Source organism: Gracilinanus agilis, chromosome 1 (genome assembly GCF_016433145.1).
Source record: "Gracilinanus agilis isolate LMUSP501 chromosome 1, AgileGrace, whole genome shotgun sequence".
Classification (NCBI taxonomy): domain Eukaryota; kingdom Metazoa; phylum Chordata; class Mammalia; order Didelphimorphia; family Didelphidae; genus Gracilinanus; species Gracilinanus agilis.
The window spans coordinates 578797239-578822168 of NC_058130.1; the positions used below are offsets into that span (position 1 = coordinate 578797239).

The 24930-nt window shown below is 33.7% G+C and overlaps 1 protein-coding gene across 1 annotated transcript in view; it reads right to left on the minus strand.

Annotated features, from left to right (window-relative positions):
• Nucleotides 1-24930, minus strand: part of FBXO15 (F-box protein 15) — a 69809-nt gene that overhangs the window by 13613 nt on the left and 31266 nt on the right. Inside the window, exons 5-8 of the mRNA XM_044667146.1 lie at nt 24533-24742; nt 19284-19410; nt 16030-16112; nt 15108-15253 (exon numbers count right to left, since the gene is read on the minus strand). Of these exons, the coding sequence (XP_044523081.1) occupies nt 15108-15253; nt 16030-16112; nt 19284-19410; nt 24533-24742 (566 nt within the window). The remainder of the gene's footprint in view (nt 1-15107; nt 15254-16029; nt 16113-19283; nt 19411-24532; nt 24743-24930) is intronic.

A 24930-nucleotide genomic window follows, 5' to 3' on the forward strand; every position in this document is an offset into this window, starting at 1 on the left:
AATGTTGTTATAATTATTTCATTTTACTTTTACTGTTTATGCAGGCTACTGAATTTCCTACCTTTGTTTTAAAAGTATTTAAAGACATAAATCTAAATGAATTAAAGCAAGCTATTAGGTATGCATTAATGCAAACATCAAGAGAAATGTATAATTAATTAAATTAGAAAAGCTGTCAAAATTAAATAAAAACTTGAAAACAAGCATTACCTCATATTTCTATGGTGCTTTATGCTTTAAAAATCAATTGCCTAAAAGACTACACTCTGACATAAGCAATATTATTAACCTCATTTTATAGGTCAGTAAACTAAGCATTGGATAGGTTAAGTAATTTGCCAAGGGCCAGAATACCACTAAATGTGAGCCAGAATTCCAAGTAAGGTCTCCAGACTCCAAAACTTGATTTTTTTTGCACTAGACTAGACTGCTTCTTTTTGCTGTGACCCTAATGACATTGTACTTCTCTGCTTTTCTTACCTATTATTTCAGTTTTCCTGTAATTGTCTCCTTCCTACCTCCTAACTACAAGTGTTCCCCAAAGCTATGCTGTCATCATATTTTCCTCCTTTTCACAAATTCCACTGGTAAATTCATACACACCTGGTTTCAATTCTTCTTCCTATATTGACATCCAACACATTTCTTTGAACAGAATAAACATTTTTTGTGTATGAATTTAAAGTGCCAACAAAAATACCCCTATATCCAGCTCTTAAAGCCTCCCCACATCACAGCAAAATTTATAATATGGGATATTTCCTGCTTGGACTTGCCACATAAATAGCATCTAAAACTAAACTTGTAATTCCCACTAAACATACTACTTACTCTTTTCTATCAATAGTTATCACCATTCTTCTAGACTACCAACCTACAAAACTTGAATCTATTTAATTCTTCTTCATTCCTTACATCCAATCTGACCTAGCAGTTATTCTAATTAATCTCAGAATTGTTTTATTTCTCTTCATCTCCATTTTCACTATTCTGGTGCAGGCTCATATTATTTCACACATGGATTATGAAACAGCATCCTACATAGCTTCCCTGACTTCCATCTCTTCTCATTTATAATCTTTGTGACTACTGTGGTCAGACTTCAATATTTACTCAAAATATTCATGATTTCATTAGTTTGTATACTCCTTTCATTAACATATATTACAGACCTTCTACATCAACTGTAACCTCTTTTGCAAAATTTTCAAAATCCTTCACAGTCAAATACCATGCTACCTCAGGGGCATTACTTCCCATGGAATGTTGAGTTGGAAGAGACCTTGGAAGTCAACCTTCTTTATAAATAAGGAAATTTAATCACATAAAGGGCAGGTAACTTTCACGTGATCATATATTTAGTAAGTGGTAGCACTAATATTGCTGAACCCAAGTCTTCTGATGCTTAGACCAGTCTTCATTCCAATATAATGGTCTGGTCTTTGTTTCTTTTTTCTCCTCTGTTTACAGATTTGGATTTAATTTTCTTGACATTACTATGACCCTATTTTGGTCTTATATATTCCCCTCTCTGATCCTAAATTCCTGTCTTCATTTCTCCTTCAATTTCATAAATCATCCTTACTGTAAACCTGACCCCTTCTATCCTTGCCTATTCTCCCAATCCAATCCTTCACAGCAAAAATTCTTATTATTTTGTGTATTGGATCCCTGAGCAATCTAGTAAGTTAAGAATTCCTCAAATAATGCTTTTAAATGCATAAAATAAAACACGTAAAATGACAAAGGAAATAAACTATATTGTAACATAAGCCAGAATATTTTTGACTGTACACTATTCTCTCATGTTATTGACATCCTTCCTGTTTCAGAACAAAACTTCTAAAAAGGAATGGTCTAAAAAAGTTCTGTCTTGATTTACACACCTCCCATTCACTCCTCAACCTGTTATTAGTCCAGCTTAGAAATCCACCATTAGTCTGAAACTGCTGAATCCAAGATTAATAACTATTTCAAATGAAAAAGTCTCTCCTTCCTGACCTCTCTGCAGTTTTGGACTCTATTAACAATCTTCTTTGAATTACTATCTCTTTTTTGTTTACTTCAGTTTCACTATTCTCTCCCAGATTGTTGCCTATTTGTTTGATTTTTTTATTCTCTTTTACTGAATAATCATTCATCCTTAGCTCTTTTAAATGGCTGTACCTCAAAGGCTATGTCTGAATTCCAGGTCTCCATTAGTTGTATATTGGATAATTATATGTTCAGATGTCACAAATGTAACCTAACCCCAAATGTCCAAAATTGATATTCTCTTTTCTAACTTCTCCTCACCTCCCTTTCCTCCAAACTTCATTATTTTGTCAAGGTCAACACAATCCTCACAGCAATCCACATTCATAACCTTGGTGACACCTTTGGAAATGGCAGAAATATAGAGAAGCCACTTGGTTTGCTACATCTTGCTGATTATATTTCTACAAATCTCTCAAATCCATTCTCTTCTTTCCACTCCCAAAGAATTTAGGCCATCATTATCCTTTACTTGAATTATTGTGAAGGCCAATTAATTAATCTTCCTACTTTTAGCCTCTCTCGTCTATAATACTTCTTCCATACAGATACCAAAATAAACCTCCTAAGGCAATTGCCTAATCATATCACTTCCCTGCTCAAAAATTCAGTGTCAAAAAAGACTAGGAGGAATAGAGGAATAGCCTCTCAATACACTGGGTCCATTCCCTCTAAAGGATTTAAAATAGAACATAGATAGGAGTCACAAAAAAAAAAATGTGGTATAACATTTGAATGCTCATAAGACTCTCCAAATAGTATAGTATATGCTATACCCCTCTCCTTCTTTCTATTACTCAATAGAAAGTAATTTCTTTAAAGAAAAATTGTTTTATTTTATCTTTGTATTCCCCAGTTCCTCACTGCTCTGTACATAACAGGCATTTAATAGATGTTTATTTAATTTAATTACCAAATACTTCTAGCAAATGAGGGCACAAATTCTCTTATATAGAGTATGATATGGTATATTAAAGGAGAAAGTAAAACCATTCTTATGCCTGGAATCGAAATCAGAAAAGGGAAATGATTTCTTTTACTCTAAAAGATTTCTTAAATCAGAAGTAAATTTTTTTTTAATTAGGAAAATCTCTTTTTAAAAAGATATATCATCAAAAAGAACACTGATCTGGGAAGCCAGATGTGTCCTAGTCTTGGTCTTTGTTCTCTTAAGCAAAATGGCAACTTTCTTAAGCCATCCAGTCTCATTCATTTTAATTAGGGGTTAGATTAGTTGATCTCTCTACAGTCTCTCCAAGATCCAAAATTCTTTATATTTTCTACCACATAGGCACAATTATTTGTATGTAAAGGACAATAAATATGTCCTTAACGAAAAACTAAAAGACGTTATACTTGTAAAATACTGTTTGACACTGTGCAACAGATGACATACTAAGAGATATAGAAATAGATACAAAAATGTTTCAAATAAAATCCAAAATGAAAACCTGGCTAATAGTAGTAGCACTATTTATGTTTTCATTTGAAATTCTTTATTCATTCCCATTCTGAAAGGGCCAATAAAATGATCTGGTACACATTTGTTGTTGTTCATTCATCAAGACTAACTTTTCATGACCCAGTAGATCAAAGTACACCAATAATATGTTTTCTTTAAAAAGACACTGTTTTTCCATTTCCTTATCCAGTGAATTAAGGTAAATATAATTAAGTGACTTGACCAGGGCATACAGCTAATTGTCTGAGGCCATATTTTAAATCATGTTTTCCTGACTCCAGGTCTAGTGTTCTATCCACCTAGCTGAGTCATCCTAGCTAGGTATCTCCTCTCACACATACCACAGTGCAAAGCCTTTTTAGAACTAGTTCTAAAATTAGGAATGATTACCATGAAATGTGTCTGTATAATCTTACATGCTTTTATAGTAACTGAAGGATGCTTTGTGCAAAATGTTTTTGTTTCATTTTAAATTATTCCTTGCATATCATATTTCCTATTTTTTACTAAACTGTGCTTCTCCTATAGCAAGAGAAACTAGAAGTTATAACACAAACAAGCAAATTTACTTGATGGGTATTATATTTGATGGAATGAATCCCATGACAAGACATAATTTACTAAAAAGAAATAAAGCAGTTTAAAGACTGGGAAGTAGGAAGTCCTCATGTGAGGAAATCAAAGAACCAGAAGGAGAAAATTTGAAGGAGAGTTGGTCAAAGTCAAAGGAAGGAAAATTAGACAGACTCTACAGACCATCAAAACAAAAAGAGGATATAAATGAGGAATTTGAGAAATAGGTCATCATAAGTCTGACAAAGTGGCATGACATAGCGGACTGGGGGTTTCAATTATCCACCTTGCTGGAATTCTCTTTCTCTGTCCCAAAGACATAGTAGCTAAATATTTTTCATCTTTCCTTAGGAGTAACTTCAACCTTCAAAGATTAGAAGAGACAACAAAGAAGAAATTCTATTCTGCAACTGATACTCAGTAACAAAAGAGAAACTTACTTTTGGAATGGAAATGAGAGGAACCTTAGAAGGAAGTAATCATTCCATCTTAGAGTTAGTGATAAAGAAGAAGAAATCTGAGCACAATCTGATACACTCTCTAGATGTCATCTAGATGACTACACCAAAAAAAATGTTTAACTATCCATATATCTTCACCCAGTTTAAGAGGTCGAATTGCAGTCAAAATAACTGTTAAATCTCATTAATCCCATTTCCTCCCTATACATCTAAAAGTGTCAGTCTTAATATTCTTGAACTAGTGATCAGAATTTCTGTCAGCTCAGAACTGTCTGGTCTGACAATGAAAGTAACAGTTAAAGAAAAGATTTCTTGTGAGAATTTCTGGCTAGTCAGCCTCTCAGATTTCAAAATACTAAAATGACCTGCCAATAACAATTTAAGTTCTGGTGAAGACTATATTATTATTGGACCACCTAATACTTAAAAACTTTAATTATCTGAAATTTCAAGAAGTACAACAGACTAAGTATCCATTACTAAATTTATGGTGAATATTAAGAATATCTCTACTTCTGTTCATGTCCTATTACCTACAGATCCTATCTCTAGGCACATACTCCAAGAAGAATAAAGTAAGTACAATGTACTCTAAAATTTACATTAAAACACTTTTTGTAATAAAAGAATGAGAAATCAAGTCCATCAATTTGGGATTCACAAAACAAACTGTGTTCAATCAATAAACATTTATTAGGTGCCACCTATGTGCCAGGCACTGTTCTAACCCTACAACAAAACAGATGAAAAATCTCCTCAGTCCAATAAAATTACACAAGGCTTTGACACTTGAATTTGAGGTGACTAGTTCAGGATCATGCATGCACCCAGCAGACTCTAAAAAGCAATCCAGGCAACTATGAATCAGCCAAGATAATGACCTATACTCTCCAAAAGATGGAAGGAAAAAGAATGACCTCTACCCCCTAATTAATGACAGCATCTTACAGTAAAAACACATATAAGATCCAGTAGAGGGCATGAAGCTATGGAGTCTAGTCACAACTTGGTGGCTCAAGAGACAACGAGTCTCAGAATCAAGATATAGAAAAGTCTGCCCAAGGTTTATTCAAGAGGGATTGTATTACTGCTATTCTTATTCTGTCAGTTCAGTAATTTAGTAAAAAAAATAAATTTTTGTTGTTTCTAACATCAGCAAAATTTCCCCTTGTATTGCAACAATCATCCCATATAAACAAAGAATATTTTTAAAAGAAAAAAAAAGTAGAAGAAAAAATAATCAGTAAAATCAATGAATCAAAAAAATTTTGAAAAATAAGCACAATGTTCCATACCCATATACCTTACAATTCTGAAAAGGAGTGGGTATGTTTTACCATATCTCTAACTTAGAGTCATGCTTGCTTTGGATAATTTTGAAAATTCATTATTATTTTGTGTTGATTGTTTTCATTTACATTATGGTTGTTTAATATTGTTCTCTTGGCTCTGCTTACTTTGCTTTCATCAATTCTAAGTTTTTCCATACTTCTTTGAATTTGTCACATTCAGTAATATTCTGTTACATTCATGTACCACAGATTGTTTAGCCATTTCCCAACTGATGGGCATCTAACTCATTTCCAGCTCTTTGCTACTATCAAAAAATGCTTACTATAAATATTTTGGTAAATATGGAAGTTTTTTTTCCTTAGAAATTAATGGCTTCCTAGAAATATATGCCTAATAGTGGAATCTCTTGGTGAAAAGTTATGGATATTTAGAGGCAGTTAAGCTGTTCAGCAGCAAAAGTGCCAGGTCAGGAGTCAGGACAACCCAAGTTCAAATCTGATCTCAGATACTTACTAGCTATGTAACCTTGAGCAAGTCACTTACTCCCAACTGCCTAATTCTCACTAGCTCTTCAGTCTTGAAGAGACTTTATCATTATCATTTCTATCTTGTTATCACTATCATATCATCATCAATTATAAGAAATATAGGGTTGTTTTTTAAATTTATGGCATATAGAAGGTGTAGCTCAAATATATTCCATGTAACATAGTACATTCCAGAATGACCCACGTGTTCAAGGACAAGTGGCTGATAAAATCAATGGTCATGAAAGAATAACAAGATGTTAATACTGTGTCAAAAATTCCAATCCAAAAGTAGCTATATGGAATAAGAGTTGGGCTAGTCTAAACTGAGAGACATACTCATCAATGTCTATATTGATTTATAGGGCATCATCTCTCATAGCCTAAAAAATTTATTGCAAATTTTTAAAAAGTTCTCATCCATTAGGCTTATAATTTTTTAATTTGCATTAGCCATAACAAAAATATTAACCTCTCCTTTTTCTTCTTTCACAAAAAGGAGGCACAAGGCAATTACTTATCAAATCTACACAATTAATTTAGCCTCATAAGACTTAGAAATTGAATAAGGGGAATTTCATTTTCCATAAAATAAATAAAAAAATAGAAAATGTTTAAAATAACTACTGAAGTTAAATGAAAAAGTGATAATAAACAGCAGGTGAGAATAGAAGGTAGATAAGAATGAAGCTTATTAAATAAAATTTCCTAACTAAAAACAAATCAACTCTCCCTAAAAACATATCAGTTGTTAACGGAATAAAAAACCTATTAGGATATAGCATTATCATCAAATAGCATTTACTAAGTAAGTACCACATACAAGTACTATGTTGAATAATTCAGAAATACATGGTTTCTGTTTCCCAAGGTCCATTTAACTGGTATAGACTAATACAGTAACATACAAATGATTAATAAAATATTGAACACACAGATAAGAATAAATATTTTCAATATCTACAAGTCTGACTTCTTTAGAAAATAGGAAATGGACACTCTTATCAACTAAAGACTATCAATTTCTCCCCTGAAAAGTACCATCTACCCTGTCTCTGACTCCCTCCAAAAAAGGGGCGATGTTCTTGTCAAGATCATCCTCAGTACCTATAGTCAAAGACAAAATACTAGAAAAGAGGTACTATAACATTAAAATCTAGATACTCTTATTTTTAAAGCAAGTTTTATTATTCACCTGCTTTCAGTCATTTTAGATGATGAGAAATCTTCCTAATAGCCTAGCATTTTATAATCAGATGAAATGGAGGATCATAGGGTCACAGACTTAGAACTGAAAAGGACTTAAGAACCCACCTACTTCGGGGGGGGGGGCGGGGAGAGAGCAAGAACATGAATCATGTAACTATGGGAAAATTTTTTCTAAAAAAAATTTTAAAAAAAGAACCCACCTACTTTAGCCCCTTCATTTTACACACAAAAAAATAAAACCCTTAAAAACTAAGGCCCAAAGATGGACTTGCCAAAAGTCACACAAGTAGTGACCAAAATAAGTTTGAATCCATTTCTTCTTGTTCCAAATTTATTATCTTATTCACTGTACCATGCTGCTTTTAGCAAAATAATAACAACTATAACAATAATCACTAGCATTATGGTTTGCAAGGAACTTGATAGCTTTTATCTTATTTTATCCTCAAAGAACTCGGGTAAATAAGTGTTGTTATCATCCCCATTTTAAAGAATAATTGACTCGAACAAGATCACACTGCTAATAGGTATCTAAGACTACATTTAAACTATGGTTTTCTGAAATTCATATACAGTGCTCTATTCTGAGCCACCTATGTGCTGTCTTAAAAACTGACCAAAGTCATACCAATCCCATCCCTTATCGCTATATTATTTTCCCTTCCTAACAATGTTCTAAGGATAAGGATTAGTGTTACCCTCACTGTCATGTAAAATCATTATCTTGCATGCAAAATGCCCCTACAGTCTGTATTATCTTTTTTTTCTTGTCTATACCATTCCTTCATTCTATTCAGAAATTATCTTCCATAGCTGCTGCTCTTCAGATGTTACTTTTCTTCTCTATCACTGTTATATATTAGCCATGTGACAATAACCTCTCGGCTTTGGTTTCCCCTGCTGTAGAACAGAAATAATACTTATACTACTTCATTAAATTGTGAAGTGCTTGGCAAAGCTTTAAAAAACAACACCAGAAATGTGGTTTATTGTTTATTGTTCTTTGAAGACACGTTTGTTCCCTAGGAGAACCAAAAAAGATGAAGCTCAAAGGGGCACCATCAAAAATCAATTATTCAGGCAAGTCTGTTTTAGCTAACACAGGAACAAAGAACAGCAGTATAAATTCTAAGGATGAATGCTATGACAAAGCATTTGGGGGAAGGGGGAGAATATTATGCAGTGTTGAACTCCTCAAATGAAATGATACAGCAAGAGGCTACTAAATACTAAATATACACAAAACCACAGGAAAATTACTCAAAAACCGTAAGTCATTATTTGTGTTTTTAAGTCTGATGGCAATAGTGCCCTCTGCTGAATTCTTTTCATTTTTATTTCTTTTATTTAAAGCTTGATTGCATAAAAAGCCACATTGTTTCATTTAATTTTCCTAAATAGTCTCTTCTCAGTCTTCCTAATGATATCTCATTGGTTTTCTTACCAGTCTTTCTTAAACATTCACTAATCTATAAACAGAACTACAAATTCAGGAGAAATGGCAACCAAGTTTGAAGTCTGAGAGAAAGAAGTACACATGTACATAGAGGACATTAAAACAATTTAAATTGACAATACAGTAAAAGTCCAAATGTCAAGCCAGACTAAAGCTCAGTTAGGTTATATACCACTAAGTTACCATCCAATTCTCAGACAAATTATTAATTTTAATTAAATGGTCATTTGACAATCACTTACGTGAAAAGCACTGTGGCAACTGCCTGAATAAGAAGATAAAAACAAGTAGTCCTTGTCCTCAAGCTAATATTCTATTAGAACTACAACCTGTACAGAAATAAGTAAATACAACATAATTTGAGAAGGGGAAAAACATAAACAACTAATGGATGAGAGAAGGCTTCACAGAAGAAGCATCAGTGAGCTGAACCTTAAGGGAAGATAAAGAATCTAGGAGTTATAGACAAGTAAGAAGAGTATTTCAGGTATCAGGGAAAACTTATTCAAAAACAAATTCAAATTCAACTCAGAAGAGCTGAATTCAGAAAAAAAGTTAGTAGTAAAATGTGATGATAATAGTATAATGTAAGATAGGTTTGGAAAAGTAGGAAAGAACCAAATTGCAAAATGCTTTATAAATCAGGTTGAAGATTTCCTGGATGTTTGATCCTAGAGGTAATAGAAAAGTACTAACAGTAGAGAGCAAGAGAGTGTCATGATCAAAACTGAACCTTATAAAAAGTATTCTGGCATCTGAGTGAAGGATGGAGTAGAAAAGAGAGAGGCTATAAGTAGTAGAGACAATTAGGGAGCTTTTACAATTACTCCAGTAATTGTTGATAACACTCCTGTGAATTGCAAATTTGCATGACTGGAATGACACTGTTACCCTTGACAAAAACTGGGAAGTTTGGAGAAAGGATAAGTTCCTAAGAGGGTAAGAGAAGGATGATGAAGATAATGAGCTCAGCTCTGGAAATTTTGAGTTTAAGATGCTGACGGATACCCTGCAAAAGATGTTCAATAAACAATTTAGTAATCAAGCAAATAATTTAGGATTGTTATCTATCAATTTGGGTAATAGAAAGCAAATTACTAAAAACACTGACAGTGTAAAGGAGAAGAGACACAACTTTGGGGAATACTCATAATGGGTTAGGGCAGTGATGGGCAAACTACAGCCCGCGGGCCAGATGTGGCCCCTTGAAATGTTCTATCCGGCCAGGCAACATTATTTCTAATCTGACGAATACAATGAGTAGGATACAATACAATGAAACTTCGAAAGAGTTGCCTTAGAAACAGACTGACAGATGAGCATTTCCTTTCCTTTGGCCCCCTCTTTAAAAAGTTTGCCCATCACGGGGTTAGGAGATAGATGATGGACCAGTAAAGAAAGCTAAAGAAAAGCTGTTAGACATGTAGGAGAACAAGGAAAGAATACCAGAAAGGTCAAGAAGTACAATGACCAAGACAAAGGTCAGTGAATTTAACAGAGCCACTAAAGTTGAGTAAGTAAGAAAGTTATATAGTCAGATCTGCACTTGTTTTATTACTTTGACAGCAATGTATAGCATGAAATGGAGTGGAGAGAAACTTGAGACAAGGAATCCAATTAGGAACTAGGCAAGAAATTTTTTTAAAGCCTGAACTAAAGTGATAGCTGTGTAATTAAAAAGAAGGAATCAGATATAAGAGATGTTGTAAAGGCAAAAACAGAAAGATTTGGCAATTCATTTGATATTGTAGGGCGGGGGGGGATAATGAAGAGCCCAAGATAATGCCAATACTACAAATAATGAGACTAAGAAGAGTGCACAGAGACTATGAAAGAGTGGTCAGGAAAGCAGGAAGAGAATCAAAAGAGAAGAATGTCACAAAAACTCAGAGAATATATAGTAGTGTGGTTAATGATGTCAAATAAAGGAGATAGAGAAAGAAAAATAAGAGAATAAGATCTAAGAAAAGATTATCAGATTTAGCAAATATGAGATTAGTAACTGGAGAAAACAGTTTTATTTGAGTGATGAGGTCAGAAGCCAGAAAACTAAGATTTGAAAGTGAAGAGTAAAAGAAGGTGAGATAGTGAGTACAATTGTTGATGCTTTTTTCCAATTAGTTTGGCTACGAAAGTGAGAAGAAATATGGGATATCTTGAGGGGATAATGATGATTTGTTTTTAAAGATGAAGAACACTTGAGCATGATTGAAGGCAATAAGCAGGGAAAGAACTAATAGATAGGGAAAGGCTAAAGATTTAAGAAAAAGGAAGGATAAGGATGCATTCATTCTACTGGGAAAAAAATAGTAGGAGAGAGAATCAAATGTACATGGAAAAGGGCTGGCCTTGGCAAAGAAAACCTATTTCTTTTCAGAGATGGGGGAAATGGATAGAGAAAGGGAGATATCCAAGAGTTTTGAGATAAAGGGAATGGGAAAAGAAGTTCACATAAAATGGCCTCGATTTTTTTTTTCAGAAAAGAGGCAAAGAGAGGAAGCAATACTTGAGTAGAAACGATGAAATTTGAAATAGCTTCTAAGGGAATTGATATAGGGAATCAATTATGATGGAACCAAAGGAATATCTTGTTGCAGGGAAGTCCAGTTGAAGTTGCATTTGCGAATTTCTAAAATACAGAGTCAGCAAAGTAATGAGACTTCCCTGAGCTACATTCAGGAGAGCTCAGGAGAGGAGGCAAGAATAATTTAGGATTAAGATTTGGCAAAAGAAAAGCAGCAAAAGGACAAAGGGGCAAAGTATTTAAAATCTTCTCTCTGCATTATTAAGAGGAAAAGGAAATCTCGGCATAAACTTAGGAGTCTAAAGTATTTTATTTAAAGTATATTATTTCATGCAGCTAGGTGGCACAGTGGCTTGTGTACTGGGCCTGGATTTAGGAAGAAATGAGTTCAAATCCAGACTCAGATCAGATTCAAACTGACTACATGGCCCTGGGCAAGTCACTTCACCTCTCAGCTTTCTCAACTATAAAATAGGGATAACAGTAGTACTTACCTCCCAGGAGTGTTGTGAAGATCAAATATTACATTTGTAAAGTACTTAGCTCTACACAGTAAGAGCTTAATAAATTTTTTCCTTCCTTTTATCTTTTCTTCTTTCCTTTCTTTATGCAGATGGAGAGGAATTTGTATCCAGATCAGAACAATAGCATATCAGCGTCAAATATACCTTCCAAGTTTTCTCTTTTGCATAAGAAAAGTTCCACCTCTGACGTATGTTAAAAATACTCCCTCCTTTTGGAAATTTGGAATAAGTGCTGAAGGGGTATGATAAAAGTTCAAGTAGGAAAGAATAAACAAAAGATTACTGTGTAGTGGTGAAGGCCTATTTAAAATTATCTAATAAAAATCTGTAAAGGCTCAGCTAGAATGGTTGCTTGATTTCATACAGCAACATAGAAAAGGTAGGATGGAACAATGAAAAGAGATCTGACTCTATAGTTAGAGGAAACCCCTCTGATAATTACTATGTCTATTTGACCTTTGGAAAGTCACTTAACCTCAATGGGCCTCTTCATCTGAGTCTGAGCTCTGAGTTTCTTTATCTATAGAGTAAGGAGGTTGGACTATGACATCCTATGTAGTTCTAGACTTATAATCCTATGAGTTTAAGAGGAATTGGATAGTGGAAATAATGAAATATTAATGGTTAAGAGGGCATGAGCAGCCAGCAGAAAGACAAGGAAGCAAGGGAATGAAAAAGATGATAATGTATAACAATTAAATACAGGGTAAAAGATTGTAAAAGTAGAAAAGTGAGGACCCTGCAAGGGTGACAGACTAAGAATACAGGAAAAGATAGAGGACTTTGTGGTCATAGAAAGGGGGAAAAATAGGTTTAAGAATATGGGAAAGGGTGAAAAGATGGAAGGACAAAGTATTGCAATCAGAAAGATCATGGGAGATACTATAGGGCTAGGGAGGATAAATGTCCTGATTTTTTTAAACTGGAAATAAACCATTTTTTCTTTCCAGAAGGCAGGATTAGGCCAAATCGATAGGAGTTACAAATGGAGAAATTTAGGTATGACTTCAGGAAAATTTCCTAACAATTAAGGTTGTCCAAAAGTGGAATGGATGACCTTAAAGGGTAGTAGATTCCTTCTCACTATATGTTTTCAAGCAGAGGATGATTGACAAATTGTAAAGTATCAGGGAGTTTCTTTAAGGTAAGGGTTAGAATAAATGGCCACTTAAATCTCTTCCAATTCTGAAAATGGACTCCTTTTGCTCCAATTCTGAATTTCTGTTATTATATGAGTCTGCAAAGAACAGGCCAATAAATTTGGATTCCTAACAAAATTCTATAACATATTATTAAATAGGAGCTTAGTAAATATCTAAAAAAAGAAGCAAACAATGATCAACAAAAGCCAGCATGACTTCACCAAGAATGGATCATATCACACTAAATTAATCTTTTGATGTTATAAAATTATATAGATTTGAAACTTACAAAATAGCTAGACTACAAGAGAAGGCATTAATCATTATATATAAACCAAGAAAAAGGAAAGAGGTGTCTAGTAGGGCACCCTAAGGATCTTTTCAACCTAATAATTTTATCAATGACTTGCATAAATAAATATATAAGTAGAATTCTTATCAAATTTGTAGATGATACAAAACTGGGAGAAATATCTAAGACAATGAATAACAGAGAGGATCCAAAAAAATCTTGAGTCTCTTAGAGTACTATGAGAAATGTAGTAAGATGAAATTAATTAGGAATGAAGGTCTTATATTCACATTCAAAAATGAACTTTTTAAATATAAATATGATTAGAAAGAACTGCATCTGAAAAAGATCTCAAGTGTTTAGTAGATTACTAGATTAATATAAATTAAATATTCAATCTAAGATTGCATGAAGAGAAGAACAGTATCCAGAACTAAGGAAACTGATAGATTCAACATGGGGATCCTTGGTTAGACTACATGTAATATATTCAATTTTAAGTACCATATATTTAGAAAAGACATAGATATCAAATTGCAAATATCGAGAGGGCAACCAGGATAGAGAAAGGTCTTGAGAGCATGCCATATGGTAAATCATTTAAACTGGAGGTATCTGACCTGGAGAAGCTGTAGGTGGTATATGCAGGGTACCGCAAAGGAAGATAAACCAGGCAGCAGCATAATATAAATGTGAATTATTTTTCAGCCCTTTACCACTGCTCCTATGAAGTATTATTGCCCTTGCCTCTTCTATCAAAGTATATCTCCCAGTTCCTAAATATTTTCTTTCCATTCCTGGCTCTTCCATCTTTTATTGGTCTCTTCCTATACCTCTACCCCATCCTCCCTCTTTCTTCTCAGTCTTAACCCCACCCAGTGGTCTTCTTTCATCACCAAAAGTTCCCCAGATTTTCCTTTGCCCTCTGATCCTCCTCTTAAGCGCCTTTCCTTTTCTCTTTACATAGCTAGACTCTAGCTTAGCTGTTGGCTCTGGCCTGGTCTAGGTATAATGAATAAGAAGAGATAGCACTAGTCTCTTCTTATTCCTATTTTACATAGGTCCTGTCCTCCACCACCACCATTATACCAAATACATATCCAACAATTATTTCAGGGATTATAATTGCTTCACACAATCCAGCTGTAGGGTCTACACATCATCAGGAAGCACTTTGGCACTAAATACTGAGTAGAGTCAGCCTAGACTTGGTAGGTTTCATGAGAATATGAACCCAAAAGGAAGCAGCACAGCCATTTGAAGATGCTTCTCACCAATATCCCTCTTTGCCAGAATTTCTTTCTAGTGTTCCCTTACCAACAAGAAATTCAAAAGGAAAAGGAAAGAAAGGGATTTGAATATGAGTATCATTTTGGAGACTGTAATGGTGTTAGAAAGAGGCAAAAAGAAATGCAGAAACAACTAGCATATATCCTGGAAAAGTAAGATATATAGTTTACAAACTAGTAGTGAACATAGAGAAGGGAAAAGGGGTCACATGTTAAGAGAAGCTGTAAGATTGGGCCTAAAAACTGCTAGTTATACCTTTGTTCACCAGACCCTCCAACTTCAAAAATATGAAATAAAAATTAAAATCCAATCAACTTCACCTTTCCTGCTGAAGAGATTACGAAAGGTACCACATAGGTAGGAACTTCCACCACTGTGCATGTCAACATGGAGCTGATAACCATGTAGTCCATATTGTTGGTCAATGTCATCCAGAAAAGGAATGTGAGGCGGCAGCATATAAGGGCTTTAAAAAAAAGAATATACACGAACATGTAACTCAACAAACAATATCACAGATCAAACACAAAGGTCACTTTGGGCCATTAAGATTTAGGATTCTATAATTTTATTTATTAAAAACACATACACATACCTCATCATTGCCACCATCACTATAAAAAGACAAGAGACTTCCTAATAATTTTCAGCATTATCTACTTAAACAGAGATTAAGAATAACATGGGCTTTGCTAACTTATATAAAATGTTTATTTCTATAAACCACTGGAAGATATCAGTTCTGTGGGCAACTAGAAAATATAAAATACACCATGGGTAAACCCCACCCAGGGCAAATACATTTGAACCATGGTGTTTAGAAATATAGTCCATCTCTCTCTTAGCATTCTAAATGGCAATAAAAGAATACCTTCAGGCAGAAAAATGTACTAAATAGATATGTCTATTTCTGAAAACTAGGTAAAAAGATTGCAACTGAGAAAAATTAAGTCCTATTTAATAAAGGGGATAAATCACAAAGACTAAGAAAAGGAACAACTTTTTATAATGGAAGTTATTTCCCCTTTAATCATCTATAAGCATGCCACATTTTTTAGCCCCAAAGAAATAAAGTAAATATGGGCTCATGAATAATCCAATAACTTCAGTAACAACATGTCACTGGGCTGGGCCAACTGTTTACAGGTCTTTGTAATTAATCCTTAGCATAAGCCAATTTGAAACTCTGATTCCCTTTCACATTTACTCTACAAAAATGAAAAACAAGAATTCAGTACGTACACAGTGGCTGAGCCTAAAGTGCTTCTCTCCACCAGTAGATGAAAATGAAGATTCGCCATAACAAAAGCCATTTCCTTCTCTTTCTGGAAAGTTAATTACAAAGAATACATTTTTCACCCAGACTTCTTTAATTTTTTATGAGGTCTTCTTAAAGAAAATGGCATATCAATCATGCCAATAAATGCTGTTTCTTACTTACAAAATTGGTACATTGCTAGTATATTATTTCTGCTAATATAGCATTATTATTTAATAAGAATTATACATTATACCAACAGACAGGAAAGCCACAATTTGTACAAACACTGTAGTATAAGTGATATCCATAAAGCCTTAATGTAGGGCAGCCTGGCATTTATTAAGGAACAAGATATCATATATACACATGCACCCACACATATGTATTTATGTAAAAATAACACCTAAAATGTTTATGACTTACTTTCTTCAAAAGTCTAATTAGAATTCTTTACGAAGAGAAAAAATAAAAATAACCCAACCTTAATATGAAGTTAATTTCCCTATTAATCAACCTCATTAACAGTGTAACTATATGGTTAAAAAATTTTAACTCTCTTCCTTGGCAGTCTCATACACTCTTGTGGTTTCAATTATCACCTCCATTATAGTGATTCCTAAATCTATGTAATGAACCCTAATCTCTTTCCAAGTTCTCCTACTACATTTCCAACTGCATGATGGATATTTCTGCTTGAATATCAAGCCAGAGATTCAAATGAAGGTGTGTTTAAAGAATTTAAAAAAAAAAAAACTTTCTCCTCTCCAAACCCTGTTTCTGTTAATAACAGCACTTCTTTTCAAGCTACCCAGACTCAAAAATCTTGAAGACATCTTCACCCTTCCTGCCCTTTTATCTTCATATAATCTGTTGCCAATTACTATCTACTTTCCTTCAACAATATCTCTTGCATCCATCCATCCATCCATCCATCCCTTTCCACTCCTTCTGCAACCATCCTAAATTCAGGGCCTCAATACGTCTTGCCTGAGAATAATTTTTAAAATCCATTTTTCCTGCCTCTAGTCCCTTATGCCTTCCAATATATCCTAAATATTGCTGCCAAAATAACCTATAACTGCTCCAGAAATGAAAGTCAAGATTTTCTGCAGTCTAGCTTCAATGTACATTTACAGCTTTATCTCACACTCTTCTAATTTTCAGCCCTCTGAATTTCAGCCAAACTGGAATGTTAATGGCTCCCCAACCTCATACTGTCTTCTCTCCATTTCTGTATGGCTTATATGTACACTCCCTCCACTTCTATCAACCTATTGAAATCCTTCTCTTCCTTCCAAGTCCAATTCTGCTCTGATCCCTTTCATTAAGCCTTTCCCAGTTCTTCCAGCTCAAAATGATCTCTCCTTTCTCAAATTTCTCATAGCACAGATACAGAGCTTTCCTTTGCTCTTATTACAATTTATCTTGTGGCATATTTATTTGTATACATGTTTTGTCCCCAACCTATTGACATTAGTACTCTTAAGAACCAGGTTTATTCTATATCCCCACAATCTTGTACATATGGTAGGTAGCCACTTAATAAATGTTTGGGGAATTCAACTAAATTTTCTAAAAGATATCTCTAAAGAACAGCCTAGAGGGAGCTAACTAAACAAGAGACAAAAAGAAAAAGAAAGAAAACAAGTCCATTTAAATCCATAGAACATATGGAAAAAATAGACAAAATGGTTATAAAAGGAGAAGAGTAATGAAACCCAAATGAAGCAATGATTCTTCCCCCATACCCACCCCTGGCCATCCCTTTTAAACAGTATTCCCAGAATGAAAATGGTGGCAAAGAATTCTAAATCCCCATGGGATAAAGCCTAATCAGCCAATAATCAGTCTTAGAAAGATCTGACCAAAGTATAAAAATAAAAGACTATATTTCAGCTTGTAATTTCTTTCACCCAGAGAATTTTTAAGAAGAGACAGCAATAAACTCGCTCCACTGAAAAACAAGAAACTGACCTAATGGGGGAAGGATAAATGCTTAAATTCTCTTCCAAAATGGTAAACTATGTTCAGTGTCTTGTATGGTCATTCATTGAGAACTATGTGAAAAACATTGCAACAGGCTCTCTGGGTGAGTAAGAAGAGGAAGAGTATAAAAGAAGCAAAAGGCATGGTCCTGAGCTTCATAAAACTTGAAATCTAGATGGAAGATAGAACACACGCAGATAAAGCAACAGAAGAGTACATGTATTAAGCAACATATCAACAGGTACAATATAGAGTAATATAGAGTGAACAGGTGCTAAAGAAGTAACTAACTGGATAAGTTAATAGTTAAGAAGTGGTAATCAGGCAAGTTTCCTAAAAGAAGTGAGTTCTAACCAAGTTTTTAAGGAAAAGGTAGAGGATGTGGGGGAAGGAAAGCATCAGAGGCAATGATAAAGGCATATTAAAGCAAGTCACAGGGTGGAGCAAGAGAAATGGCAAATTATTAGTTTGGAAGGAGTAGAAGTCTACATAGAGTACAAATAAAAAGTAAGCTGGTAATATAATGAAAAAAAGGAGCAGAGATAATAGCAAACTTTAAATACCAAGATAAAGAGTTTGAATTTGCTAGGAGAGAGCCAATGTGAAATCCTAATCAGAGAAGTGACATGATAAAAAAATGTTTCACTAAAATTATTTTAGCAGTTGTGTGCAAAAAGGATTAGAGTAGGGAATGATGAGAGGCAGAGAAACCAACTAGGGAGCTAGTACACTTATCCATCAGTGAAAGATGATTGGATACTTTTGATATAAAGTAATGGCTGAAACTGAAAAGGAAGGAGAAAATTAAAAACATTGAAAATTGTAACGAAGGGTATCAGTGATAAATTGAGTGTAAGGGATAACAGAAAGTGAAGAGAAAAATGTTTTGAGTCTGAAGAGTCAAAGGAATTAGTGTTATTACATCTGTTGGAGAAGATAAAACACTTCCAACATGTTAAATTCTGGAGTCAGCAGTACACTGTTTTGATGTCTTGGTGACAACTAAAACATAAGACTGAAGAAATCAGAAGTCCAGAGATAGAAATGTGAACTTGTTAATCATTCATGCATGATTAATAGTTAAAACCTTGAGAATCACAGGAAAAACTCATTACAGCAGTGAGTACGAGTTGTAATAATATAAGCCTCATAAAGCCTAATATTGACCTGTTACAAGTAGCAATGCATACCAAAGTTTTCACAAGGAGGCAAAGAGAATTCCACCACACAAAAAGAACTCTAATCTTACCTTCCACAGACCAACTAGAAGTCCGGGATTTAAGCAGAAGGTCCGAATAAGTCTGTCAGAGCCAATCGAGGTGGATTTAGTTAGATTAGTCAGATTGTACTCAGCAACTAAGGAACGCCTTCGAGGTCTTTGAACATCAAATGTCAAACCAAGGAAAGACAGAAGTGAGTTTTAGTATTATCAGAGTTGTTAATTATCACATCTAAGAATGCCAATTAACAACATATTAAAAAGCTACTTTTACAATGGGTGACAATACTGACGAGAAAAATATTCTAACTTTTATAGACAAATAAGAAAACATCAGCTCAACAATCTCATTTTACTTCTCATTCAAATTTCTTCCCCTCCTACTCTGTCTGCAATTCAACATCCTACCTAGTCAAAAGATAATAAGGGAGGCAAAATTTTCTTCTCTTTCCTTTTATAAGTAGTATACACTGCTTTAGTCATAAAGAATACTCCATAAATGATGTTGACCAAGTAGAGGAAAAATAATAAATCTAAGCTGATTTAAAAGGCACTTGTGGAAACTGAAATAAAACTAACACTTATAGAATAATTTAAGATTAAAAGGTTTTTCTTGAACACTCCATCCAAATATCCTCATTCTACAGATAAAGAACCTGAGGCTTCTTAACATTAAATGACTTGCCCAGGATCACATATCTCAAGCGTAAGAGCCAGAATTTCAAATCATGTTTTCCTTGACTCAAAGTCCATCAATCTGCACTTAGTTTTTCTCTTCAATAAAACAAACAACTGGCTATCTGAAAGATTAGACTACAGTTAGACTGAAAAAGACTTCTAAACTAATTACTAGTACAGAATTTATAATTTATATTGGTAATACTCAAAACAAATTGCAACAAAATTGTTTTTAACATTTTTATACAATCATAGACATTGTAGAAATGTTCTTTATTTTCTTTTGTGTGTCTAGAAATAATTTTCACAAATAATATAAAGGTAGAAAATTTGAAAAAGTAAGTAAACGACATTAGTTAGACTTTAAAAATCAACTTTAACAAAAGATATTGAAAACAGAATAATGATCACCTATGACTCTTCTTAAAAAGATTTCTTCTGAATGTTGTTTTGGACTTTATTTCAGGAGTCAACTCTAAAAGCTTAATTCTAACATGCTGTATACCTAACCCATATGTAGAATCTCTAAAGGAAAAGGGTAACTGAAAGTTCTCCACTAATGCATCAAGATGTTTTGGTGTATTCTGGATATAGTAGAAATAATAGATAACTGGTCTGAGAATTAGATAATATAGCTTGGTATCCTGGATCTGACATTTAATAGCTTTATGACTATAGGCAAGTAATTTAGCCTCTCAGAGCCTTGGTTTGTTTATCCATAAAATTAAGACTACACACTACTACCTACTTCACAGAGTTGTTGTGAAGAAAAATATTATGTAAACCTTAAAGTCCTTCACAAACGTGAGTTACAATTACACCTGTGTGAACTTGGGTAAGTTACTAAAGCTCATTTCCTCATATGTAAAATGATAAGACTCTATGGCCTCAATTATCCCAATGATCCCACTATTAAGCACATTGAAAATATATCATTTTAGTAAGCTTTCCCAAATCTGATGCTACCATCTACACATCATATCTCTCTCCCTAATTCATAAAACTCTCTCCACAAGTTATCATTAACATATTTTATTGTTATTATTATTACCTTGTATTTGTAGTTTTTCTATGTTTTACCAGAACTGAACTTTTCACTCCCATTTCTATGCATTTGAGTTATCTATGCCTAGAATGACCACCATACTTGATCAATTCTTACCCTTCCTCTAATATTCAATTCAAATGCTACCTCCTCTCAGAAAGCCTTAATTTATCCTCAAAGTCAAACATACTATTTTATAATGTACTTATGTATCAGTCACATTTATCTAGCAAACAATAAATCCCAGTACAGAACACAATAGGTGCATAATAAATGTTCATTTTGTTGTGTTTCATTGTCCTAGATTACCTGATTTCTTCTTAATTTTGAAAGTGACAGGGCAAGGAATGAAGCTGGTTATTACGAGGCAAAACATGCAAAACAGATATTTCTACACCTGTTAATGTATCAAGAGCATATATGAGTGTGATTATGGTGAGGCAATGAAGACAAGCCATTAAGGTGCAGCATGCAAGTGGAAAAAAATAACATTTTAATATTACTTCTTAATAATCTCCATAGCATATGGATATTTGTTTTGTATTAAATTGTATGTTACAGTGAAGGCTAAAGGCCTCAGGTAGAGAGGCACATAAAGGAGATGCCAATTTAAAAACCTTGACTAGAGCTCTAATTAGGAACATACAAATACAGGCACACAAATATACAGTTCAACTGGTAGATGACCATGAATAATTCCTAACCTGGTTCGAAGCATAAATGCTCCAGACTGAAAAAGTTGGGGAGTTAAGCTTTGCCTATCTAGAGAAACACTATTTAATTGGTGGTATTCGTAACCAATAATAGGCATATTTAACCAAGTATTTCCCATAAATTTGGGGCAATATGGTACAAAGCACCCATATGTTACTCTATATATTAGCAATTTAGGAAAACTCATATATCTGAGGAGAACTTCAAATTAGGTCAAAAAGGAGTTGTGATTTATCTATATTCAAATGCTTATAAGGTAAGAAAAGAGAGGTCACAATGGTTTCTTCTTTTCTGTCATGCTAAGCCACAATGAGATTCCTATTCCTTCCTAATGAAAGCATTCATTTATAGATATGCAATAAAAATATCTCCTGAAACAAATTTGTGAAAAATGTTTCAATGTATATTTACCACAATTTATCAAGTACTACTAGCTAAAGCCATTGTAATTCTATAGGAATAAATTATAGCCAATGATTTTCCCCAATGAATTCTAGCATTTGTCATTGTCTAATATCTATCATTACTGACACTGACAATTTTCAGACATGTAGTAGCACTCAATTTTCCAGCTCAATGCAAAAACAATCCCTGCATTCATCTTCTAATTAATATTTGTACTTTAGACCTAAACTTGTAAACAATATGATACATGTTTTCATGTGATATAGCCTTTGTTGAAATCTAAGAAAAGGATTCAGAAAGCAATCTCCATAAATAGCTAGCTGCATGTATCATAAGCTACATGCTTCGTTAAGAGGCTACTTATTAGGCATAATATCAAAAAGGGTCCCATAAATTGCCCACTCAAACAAAAAACACCAAAAAATAAATAAACCTACTTCAAGTCTTCATTAAAAAAATTAAAACTTAGGGGGCAGCTGGGTAGCTCAGTGGATTGAGAGCCAGGCCTAGAGACAGGAGGTCCTAGGTTCAAATCTGGCCTCAGACACTTCCCAGCTATGTGACCCTGGGCAAGTCGCTTGACCCCCATTGCCTACCCTTACCACTCTTCTGCCTTGGAGTCAATACACAGTATTGACTCCAAGGCGGAAGGTAAGGGTTTAAAAAAAAAATTAAAACTTAAGTTTTCATGTCTACTTCAGGAAGGGTATATTGGACTTATAGCATAAGAACAATTTGTCCAGAAGTATCCAGCACCAGACCAAACTGAAATTATTCAGAAGAACTACTACCATCACTTATTAAGTACCATGAATGCAAGTGACATGGCTAGGCTGAGGAAGAACCAAAAAAAAAGTCCTATTTAGGTCTGCATTTACAAAAATGTAATTCCATGCCTTAGTGTTCATATGAAAATCTACAAAATAACCTATCCCAACAAAAGCAACATGATATGATGTTTTCTATTTTCCAAAGAAAGAATTTCATGCAACTGAAAAAAATTATAAAGAAGCCAAACTTGAAAGAAAAAAAAAGATTTTTGAAGGCTGCGAAAAAAAGCCAAAGGATTTTAGTATCTAAAATGATGGTTTTTATTGAAGTTTTTAAAAACTACCATAAAATCAAATCCATAGATGGAAAGGATCTTAGAAAATATTATTTCTAATTTCAATTAAATAATTTTTAAAGGAGTATATACAGCAGGACTTTGGGCTGTGTATCAAGGAGACTTGAGTTCAAACCTCATGAGACACTCACTAGCTTCATGACCCTGGATAAGTCTTTTAAACTTGTAGAAGCTTTAGTTTCTTCAGCTATGAAATGAGATAATACCACCTATCACACAGAATTGTTGAGTATTAAATGAGGTAATGAATATAAAGTGCTTTGTAAAACCACATAATTTTAGTCATCATTATTATTAAGAAGCAGAATAATGAAGTAGATACTCAGAAACAGGAAAACCTGGCCTTAAGTCCCACCTTTGACTTTGGGTGGGTAGATAGGTGACCTTAGACAATTTACTTTACCTTTCAATGCCCTAGGCAACTTTCTAAAACTACAAGTTATGCAGAAGGTACTGATCTTCATTCAGTAGTAGAAGCAGTTTTCTCATCTGTAAGTTCTCTATAGTTATGAGAACAAAGGTCAGGTTCTATCTATATCATTATTAGATAAGTAGTGACGTTATATGGATTAAGGGATGAAACTACTAAATCCTTAAAATTCTATTTTTATAAAAGCAAAAAATAACAAGAACAAAAAACAAATTGAAAGGATTTATTCAAATCCAAAATGAATCATTGTGTCAATGAAGTAAATGTGATATACCATCTACAATAAAATATAACAACTGATGCTAATGATAATACTGAATAATCAAATTAAATTGAAATTTTTTAAAGTTTAAGGAAGGAAGAAAACAAGCGCTTATCAAGCATCTACAATGCGCCAAGCCCTGTGCTAAGTATTTTATAAATATTATCTCATTTTATCCTCACAAATAACTCTGGGAGGTAGGTGTTATTATTATCCTCATTTCACAATTGAGGAAATTGAGGCAGAATAAGTTAATTCATCAGTTTCTAAGGTCAAATCTAAACTCAGGTCTTCTTGACTTAGGTCCAGAGGCTTTATCCACTTTTCTAACTGTTTCAACCTACCTACAGGACAGAATGTAATAGAGCTTAAAGATTAATCTTCAGTTTTCAAAAAAATCTCCATTATTTAGAAGATACCATTTTAACATTTTAAATAACTGTGGTGTTAGTACACATAAATATGTAATGACAATCCTTTATTTCAATTCTAGCAGTAATCCAGAAAGAAAAGAAAAGTTTTAAAATGTAATAATTACACTTCAGCTTAAAAGATTACTAACAAACAACTTCCATTAACAAGTTTTTCTAATCTAAAAATAAATCTAGATGAAACTCACCCATTTTTGGTGGGGACCTTATAGCGATCCAAAAAAACTGGTGTCACACCACATAAATCTAGTGTTGCCAGCTTGTCTATACGTGGCCAATTGTTCCCATGCCAAACAACTGTAACAGATGTGTCATTCACAGAAAATTCAGCCTGCTCCATAATGTACTCCTTCCCATTTTTCTCCTTTAACACAATCACCCAACTCAATCCAGATACCCTATTTGGGGAGAAAACGGAGTTAAAGAGCTTGAATCTATCTTTGAGAAAACATAAATGCTGTACTGTAGAGTTGAAAAATGTAAATATTAAAGGAATGAATTCAATTCCACAAACATGGATCAGGTTTAACGATTTCTTTCTCTTATTTTATTTTTCCCAATTACATGTAAAAAAAGTTTTTTCTTA